At 40.2% G+C, this 8993-nt stretch overlaps 1 protein-coding gene across 1 annotated transcript; it reads right to left on the bottom strand.

Annotated features, from left to right (window-relative positions):
• Nucleotides 1-448: 448 nt before the first annotated feature.
• abhd6b (abhydrolase domain containing 6, acylglycerol lipase b) lies at nucleotides 449-8222 on the bottom strand. The gene is made up of 8 exons (XM_060936929.1): nucleotides 8101-8222; nucleotides 6630-6786; nucleotides 6440-6553; nucleotides 4067-4199; nucleotides 3605-3762; nucleotides 3452-3506; nucleotides 3227-3327; nucleotides 449-631 (listed from the first exon to the last, which is right to left on the bottom strand). Exons 1-8 carry the CDS (start codon nucleotides 8217-8219, stop codon nucleotides 449-451), a joined length of 1020 nt encoding a protein of 339 aa, XP_060792912.1. The 5' UTR covers nucleotides 8220-8222.
• Between the last annotated feature and the right edge of the window lie 771 nt (nucleotides 8223-8993).

Here is an 8993-nt window from a genome sequence, read left to right as displayed (position 1 = left end):
AAAATGCCAATTTGTTTTGATTAACAGCATCTTTCTTAGTTTTATTTTAAATTTGCAGTTAGATTCAGTATGACATCATACTTACTTTACAGTTCTTGATCTTTGGATTCAGCCCATTTAATTCAAATCTGTAATTATTAGGTGAAAAACATTTATAATCTAATCATAACTCTAACATCTCAAGCTGTCTTTGATAGTGGTTGAACCTGTGCTTCATAGACCCATGAGGGTCACTAGGCCTCACTTTGAGGACCATAACAATAATATACAGTATATAAAAATATTTCATACTGTATTAAACTTTATTTTCATTTTAAATAACAACAGGATCAAAAGACGTGATCTACCTGCTATCATCTTACTGCCTTGTCTGAGACAGCACATCTTCACACAGGCAAAAAGCAAAACACACATTAAGGATTAGATAAATAGCGCTGAAAATGAAGCCTTAGAATTTCTTCTTGGTAGTTGTACTTGGGAAGCTCTGCTGAGAGACGATAAAGTCTAAGATCAGTTTGGCAGTGTGTCGGGGTCGCTCCATCACTACAGAATGGCCGCAATTCTCCAACAGGTCCACACGACAGCTTGGCAGAGCCTCAGCCAACAAATATGCCCCAGACACATCTACTACCTGCACAGAATCTCAAAAAAGGTGTGTAGGTGTATTTATGGGTTTATAACATAGAGGTTGGGTGGTATAGTGAACTAAATGTATAACCCAATATCACAGTTTAAGGATAATTATATCTCATCTCATCTCATTATCTCTAGCCGCTTTATCCTTCTACAGGGTCGCAGGCAAGCTGGAGCCTATCCCAGGTGACTACGGGCGAAAGGCGGGGTACACCCTGGACAAGTCGCCAGGTCATCACAGGGCTGACACATAGACACAGACAACCATTCACACTCACACCTACGGTCAATTTAGTCACCAGTTAACCTAACCTGCATGTCTTTGGACTGTGGGGGAAACCGGAGCACCCGGAGGAAACCCACGCGGACACGGGGAGAACATGCAAACTCCGCACAGGAAGGCCCTCGCCGGCCCCAGGGCTCGAACCCAGGACCTTCTTGCTGTGAGGCGACAGCGCTAACCACTACACCACCGTGCCGCCCATAATTATATCTAATTAGGTGAAATTATATCTAAGTTGGATTTTAAGTGTCATAATGACTGCTTCTGAATACATAATTTCAAAGAGGGTGACAATAAATAAATGAACCACTGCAGTGCCAATATTAAATCAGTTCAGCTAAGGCAAAGACCAAGCACTGCTCAACTAGTCCCACCATCTCTCATGGTATAAGGAAGGCATGCATCAAGACTCTTCTCTGTTCTGGCACCTAGGTAGTAGTATGAACTTCCCTGAGATGACCAAACAGCTGAGTTACTGAATGTCTTCAAACGATGTCTAAAGACCTACCTCTTCCTAAAGTATTTAAATTAGCACTTTAATTAAAAATAAATTTTATTGTCTGTGTGCTTTTCTTACTATATTACCTCCCCAGTAGAGTTTTAGACTGATGGTATTCTTAGTCTGTGACTTAACGAACGAGTATCAGGATGTATTTACTAATAGAGACTTCAAAGCAGTTCTGTAAGTTGCTGAGAATAAGGGTGTCTGCCGAATGCCATAAATTAATGATAATTATAGTAATTGCTATTAGCCTTTATTAGTTTATTAAACCATTGTGGAAATCAGTGTTGTCGTCGAGTCACTAAACCTCAAGTTTGAGTCCAGTCTCGAGTCCCCAGTGTTCAAGTCCGAGTCAAGTCCAAGTCATTAAAAAAATTTCAAGTCGAGTCCATCATTGAGCTGAGTCGAGTCCAAGTCGAGTCCAAGAACAAGGCTCCAACCGCACCATTTGATGGTGGCTGTTTCAGCACCATTAACATTAGTTTGTTCCTGAACATGACGTATGAATAGGTGACTGTGCATTCTCTTTGTCAGGGAGTGCGAAGTATTCTGTCAGAGATGGTTGGGAGACGGATGTAAGTGCAGAAGGTCTCATCTCATCTCATTATTTCTAGCCGCTTTATCCTGTTCTACAGGGTCGCAGGCAAGCTGGAGCCTATCCCAGCTGACTACGGGCGAAAGGCGGGGTACACCCTGGACAAGTCGCCAGGTCATCACAAGGCGGACACATAGACACAGACAACCATTCACACTCACATTCACACCTACGGTCAATTTAGAGTCACCAGTTAATCTAACCTGCATGTCTTTGGACTGTAGGGGAAACCGGAGCACCCGGAGGAAACCCACGCAGACACGGGGAGAACATGCAAACTCCGCACAGAAAGGCCCTCGCCAGCCACGGGGCTCGAACCTAGACCTTCTTGCTGTGAGGCAACAGCGCTAACCACTACACCACCGTGCCGCCAGTGCAGAAGGTGTACTTATTAATACAAGTGAAGACAGGTAAACAATCCAGAACGGCAGGCAAAATCGTAAAACAGTGAAACAGGCAATAGGTCAAGCGAGGCGCAAACAAGCTATCGTAGACTTGGCAGAATTGAAGATGAGAAACAGGAAATCAGATTCAGGAAACCAAACGAGGAAGTAAGGCTCGGTAATGTGTCAGCAACGCAACTCAATACTTTGCAAAGTAAGTGCGTTTTCACAGTTTTTATATGGTTGCGCTGTTTGTGCCTTAATCCTGTGTAGGTGCGAGTCGTTTACAGTGTGTGCGTGAGAGTCCACTTGGTGCATGCGCTGTCCGGAGCGTGCCTGAGAGTCTATCTGATGCACGTGTCAAGGCATGCAGGTGTGACACTCTTGCACAAAATTAGTACAAAAATTAATGTAGATATAAATATCTTATGCCAAATTATTATGGCATGTTGCAAAAATCAGAGTCCTCGTCTCCAGTTTACGAGTCCGAATGCAGTTAATGCACGAGTCCGAGTCCAAGTCCAAGTCATCAGTGCTCAAGTCCATGTCAAGTCACGAGTCCTTAAAATTAGGGCATGAGTCAGACTCGAGTCCAAGTCTTGGACTCGAGTACTACAAGCCTGGTGGAAATACCATGTTATTTCTACAACACTGAAGTAACATTTTTGTGACACCATCTATCCTGGTATAGCATGACTTTTACAGTATAACTATTTCAGACTCTTCTATTATGCTATGTTCTTATCTGGGTAAACTCTCACACCCTTAATTCAAAAGTAGAATTTCTGACATTGCAAACCACTTCACGTGCACTTCATGTTCACACCGACCTGGTCTTGCTTTCCCCAGATGACTTGAAGAGGGGTGGTTATCAGGTGCATGTGTTCATGCAGGGCATATTTAGACTTCTCCTTCATAATCTCCACAAACACTAGGAAATGTTTTTAAAAATTAGAAACAGGGGCATTATGTAACTATATAAACATACATATTCAAATACCACAAGAACTATGAGACACGAGGAAGCAAAGACTAAAGACTGCATTCACACTGACCTTTATGATAAAAGTCATTGTGTGGAAGTCGTACATCCACCAGTCCTTGAAGAATCTAAAAATATAGTAAATGGTAGTACATGAGGCATATTTGAACAGAATATCAAACCAAACACGCATCAAGTTCACCCTTGAAATCGAGGAAATATGTACCTGTTGGGGGACTTTGAAGCGTACATGGGAGCAGAGCTTCAGCATGTCCTCCATCTCTTGGGGCGTAGAAGGGATGAGAGGGATGCCAAGCGTGTACTCACTGAGCTCCAGCTCATGCATGTGGTTATCGAATTTGGTTTTGGAAGGGTACTTTACACCTGAAGGGGTGGAACATGTAAGAATAATACATTCCTTATCCAATATCTAATATAATTTAAGAGCTGTACAGTAAAAAAAAAAAAAAAGTAAGCAAAGGCAGTATTGTAAGTAGCTCTCAATGTGTAATATCATAAAGTAATTTTCTAAAGTTATTTTCTATGCCAATTTATAATGCCTATAAAATATTTATAGGATATTGCCCAATCTGAATGAGAATTATTGTTCTTGTCTAGATCTACTACTTGATGAAGTATTACATATGTGCATTATATATTGTCAGAAATAAACCTGGTATAGACTAACCCGTTGGACAGATGAGAGTCAGACTACAGAGGTCAGATGGATAGTAGGCTGCATACACTCCCGCTACATTTCCTCCCATTGAGGTGCCCACCAAGTGAAATGGTTTCCGGTTCAGATGAATAGTTTCTACAAACTTAGAGATAACAGCAAACTGTGCAGATAAATTATGTTTACGTTCTCGACACTGAAGTGTTAATTCAACCTACCAGAGTCAGTGTCCACATCCAAAAAACTGAATTGAAGGAGCAAGTAAACTAGCTTCAATCCTTGTATGAAAACGATATATCTGGCCGATCCATATAATACAGTTTTCCAGAATAGTTGATGACACCATATGCTTTAATAAAATTTTAATACATACAGTACCAGTCAAAAGTTTTGATGCACCTATAAATTAAAAGACACTTTATGTCTTAAAGTACAGGGTTAGTCAAAATTATGTTTACACTAATGGATTATTTTTCTCTTGCAGATAGACATACGCCATGGACCATATCTCGACCACACATTTCCAGGTCGGTGGATAGGTCATGGTGGACCATTGCTGTGGCCTCCACACTACCCTGATTTGACGTCCTGTGATTTCTGGTTATGGGATATGGTGAAGGATAGCAGGAAATTTCATGATATCAATGACCTCAAGGACAGAATAAGGACTGTGGTATCATCTATTCTCCGTGAAATGTGTGTCTGGGCTTTAAATGGTAATGTTGCTTGCTGGTTTTTGTGTGTTGAACACAGTGGCAAACAGGTTGAGACCATCCTGTAAATCATCTTGCACATATGATGTGTGTTTTGTGAATAAATGGTTTCTACCATTTAAGTGTTAACATAATTTTGACTAACCCTGTAATGATGGATGTCGTTTCTCTTTACTTAGTTGAGCGGTTCTTGACATATGGATTACTACAGTTGTGAAATAGGGCTATTTGCTGTATTTTTTATTATTTACTATTTGATCTCAAATGCATTTATAAGAATCTAGTCCATTAATGCCAATAGTGTGCAAAATGTCAAGGTAAACGCTGGCCACTTTGAAGAATCTCAAATATGAAACAGGTTTTGTTTTTAACACTTTTTTGTTTATCACATACTTAAATAATAGTGGCTGGCTTTTTTTCATGGTATATCAGATATGTTCCATGCAACTAACATGATATTGAACGAATCGAAGACGAGTTCAATATCATGCTAGCTGAATGGAATATATCTGATATATCACAAAAAATGCCAGCCAATATTATTATTATCTCATTCTCATCTCATTATCTCTAGCCGCTTTATCCTTCTACAGGGTCGCAGGCAAGCTGGAGCCAATCCCAGCTGACTGCGGGCGAAAGGCGGGGTACACCCTGGACAAGTCGCCAGGTCATCACAGGGCTGACACATAGACACAGACAACCATTCACACTCACATTCACACCTACGGTCAATTTAGAGCCACCAGTTAACCTAACCTGCATGTCTTTGGACTGTGGGGGAAACCGGAGCATCCGGAGGAAACCCACGCGGACACGGGGAGAACATGCAAACTCCACACAGAAAGGCCCTCGCCGGCCCCGGGGCTCGAACCCAGGACCTTCTTGCTGTGAGGCGACAGCGCTAACCACTACACCACCGTGCCGCCCTATTATTATTATTAGTAGTAGTAGTAGTATACATACACACTCTCTTTTCCAGTTTTTCGGTGCCAGTTGGTATGTTTTTCTCTTGTAAATATGCATGAAGAATATCTAATGAAGTTTTGGTAATCTTTTGGGTGTTCAACTCGCCTTTCTCTTTCCCTATGAACACAGAAGTGCTTCTGCGCATGCACAGCAGAAAACTCATTGAATATTTGCATCAGCTCTGACGTGTGACATCATGTTGTCTTGACAACCATGCAATATTGTAAACCGTATTCAACACTCATTCTCTATTATGTAATACAGCGTAATACATGTAGTGTAAGCAGTATTGCACGGTATCATACCAAATGAATGAAACCCATTAGATGGGAGTAGAATATATGTTTTTATTCCATGGAAAAAGTGTCCTGTATGTATAATAATTCCATATATGTTCCAGATGTTATTTCATAGTTTTGATGTCTTCAGTCTTGTTCTACAATGTAGAAAATAGTCAAAATGCAGAAAAACCTATGAATGAATAGGGGTGTCCAAACTTTTGTACTGTACGGGTACTGTCCGTATATTGTCCCAGCACAAAATATTAAATGTCTTTTACCTGATATTGATTCAGTGCAATTCAATCCCCTATACATCATTTATATTTGCTCCTTAATGAGAATGACAAACATTTCCCCCTTGTCTTAAAGTTCTAATTCATTTATTATAAAAGCTGTAACAAAAACGCTAATTCCAACATTCCTACCTGACGTATTCTCCTAACCTGTCCCTGGATAGAGTAGTCATCTGCACTGGTACGTGTTGTTCCCTCATGCCCTGGCATGTCCACGCACAGAAAGTGTAGATGCTTTGGAAGGTACTGTACACAATATGGAACAAAGTCATATTCACTTGATTCTTTGTTCTCAGGAAAGAAGCAAGTCTGCATGCCACACCTTAATCAAAGACAGCCAAGTGTCTTTGTGTGCAGAAAAATCGTGCAGCATGAGGATGGATGGCCTGACACTAGGCCTCCCTCTGGAAGAGTAACAGAACCGATATCCTCCGCAATCAGCATGGTACACCTGCAGACCCAGGGTGCTCCTCCAGTACCTAGCCAGCAAAAATATAATAATAATAATAATAATAATAATAACTTTTTTAAATGACAGTTTGATCTTAAATAAATGTTCAAACTATGTTACATAAATGAACACAACATTAGAAATAGTTACTATTCATGAGAAAAAATTACAGTAAAAAAAGGTTCAGTAAAATTATCCATCCATCCATCGCCACTTATCCTGTCCTACAGGGTCGCAAGCAGGCTGGAGCCTATCCCAGCTGACTATGGGCGAGAGGCAGGGTACACCCTGGACAAGTCGCCAGATCATCGCAGGGCTGACACACAGAGACAAACAACCATTCACACTCACATTCACACCTACGGTCAATTTAGAGCCACCAATTAACCTAATCTTGCATGTCTTTGGGGGAAACCGGAGCACCCGGAGGAAACCCACACAGACATGAGGAGAACATGCAAACTCCACACAAAAAGGCCCTCGCCGGCCACTGGGCTCGAACCCAGGACTTTCTTGCTGTGAGGCGACAGTGCTAACCACTACACCACTGTGCTGCCCTTCAGTAAAATTAATTAAATACAAAACAGTCATTCAAAATCCATCTCAAAACACATATACGTACACATACAATCTTCGAGAGAAAAAATATATATAACTGCATGGTTTGGAGAGTTAGGAGTTCTTAAACTGAGAATTTTCTGACCAGTATAAATAGTTATACATGAAACAATCTGTGAAACACTACAGGTTCTAAGAAGAACCTTGATGGGTTCTAGATTTAAGAGTGTAAGAGAGGTGTTAAACATAGATGAATATGTTTTGGTTGTCCTTCTAGGAAAACCCTTAATGTAGACCCTACAACAGAGACTTCCAAGTAGAGCACTTTTAAGCAGCTAAGAATCAATTATCCAATTATTCCAGAGCCCATTTTTTAAGGTTGTATCTAAGAGTGTTGCATTTCTGCACAGTTTTCTATTCTACAGTTATCTTTAGGGGGAAAAAACCCTCTCCCAACTGCTCTATTCTTGGTTACTAAATATATTTTGGTTATTTGAATGATTAAGAGTTTTGGCTTTGAAAAATAGTTTCAACTTAAAACCTTTGCTGAACTGGAAAACTTTTATAGTCAGGTATTACATAGATCATATGTAAGACTTTCCGGTGAGAAATAAGTCAAATAATCCTTAAAGGGTGCCAGATTTAACCTAGTGTAATATTAAAGGTGTGTGTGAAAGGTAGCATGCAAGATCAGCAAAATACAAATGAATATTACTATTACTGATGAATGTACTTGTAAGTTTACAAAAGAAAAATAAGCGAATAGTGCAATGTGTTTATTTACCAGAAATAAACTTTGATGAGTAATGAAGGCCACAGCATAAAGGTTGCCATGAAAAGCAGAAGTGGAACAGCAAGTGTCCCCACAGCAGTGGCAAATAAGGTCACTACATCCAGATCCATAGCAGCTGAACAGTGGACTTCAGCCAAGAAGAAATCTATCCATAAAACAAAGCGGATGTAGTAAAACAGACTCCAGACATTTAGTCATGAAAGAATTAGGAGTAATCCTAAATACAACAATATGTTTATGATCTAATACAAACTCGAACATTCAGATTAACATTTGACGGATGATGGCGGAGGGCTGCCTGCATCTCTCAGACTAATATATACAGTGGTGCTTGAAAGTTTGTGAACCCTTTAGAATTTTCTATATTTCTGCATTAATATGACCTAAAACATCATCAGATTTTCACACAAGTCCTAAAAGTAGATTAAGAGAATCCAGTTAAACAAATGAGACAAAAATATTATACTTCCTCAATATTATATTTACTGAGGAAAATTATCCAATATTACATATCTGTGAGTGGCAAAAGTATGTGAACCTTTGCTTTCAGTATCTGGTGTGACCCCCTTGTGCAGCAATAACTTCAACTAAACGTTTCCGGTAACTGTTGATTAGTCCTGCACACTGGCTTGAAGGAATTTTAGCCCATTCCTCCATACAGAACACCTTCAACTCTGGGATGTTGGTGAGTTTCCTCACATGAACTGCTCGCTTCAGGTCCTTCCACAACATTTCGATTGGATTAAGGTCAGGACTTTGACTTGGCCATTCCAAAACATTAACTTTATTCTTCTTTAACCATTCTTTGGTAGAACGACTTGTGTGCTTAGGGTCGTTGTCTTGCTGCATGAACTACCTTCTCTTGAGATTCAGTTCATGGACAG

Source organism: Neoarius graeffei, chromosome 13 (genome assembly GCF_027579695.1).
Source record: "Neoarius graeffei isolate fNeoGra1 chromosome 13, fNeoGra1.pri, whole genome shotgun sequence".
NCBI lineage: Eukaryota > Metazoa > Chordata > Actinopteri > Siluriformes > Ariidae > Neoarius > Neoarius graeffei.
This window is presented reverse-complemented; position numbering and strand designations above follow the sequence as displayed.

Excerpts from the sequence above, each read along its gene's own strand:
- abhd6b (XM_060936929.1), bottom strand. The coding sequence starts at position 8,219 with ATGGATCTGGATGTAGTGACCTTATTTGCCACTGCTGTGGGGACACTT. Across the intron at positions 3,328-3,451 it reads CAATGACTTTTATCATAAAG|TGTTTGTGGAGATTATGAAG; the intron begins GTCAGTGTGAAT and ends AACATTTCCTAG. Across the intron at positions 632-3,226 it reads TCTGGGGAAAGCAAGACCAG|GTAGTAGATGTGTCTGGGGC; the intron begins GTCGGTGTGAAC and ends GATTCTGTGCAG.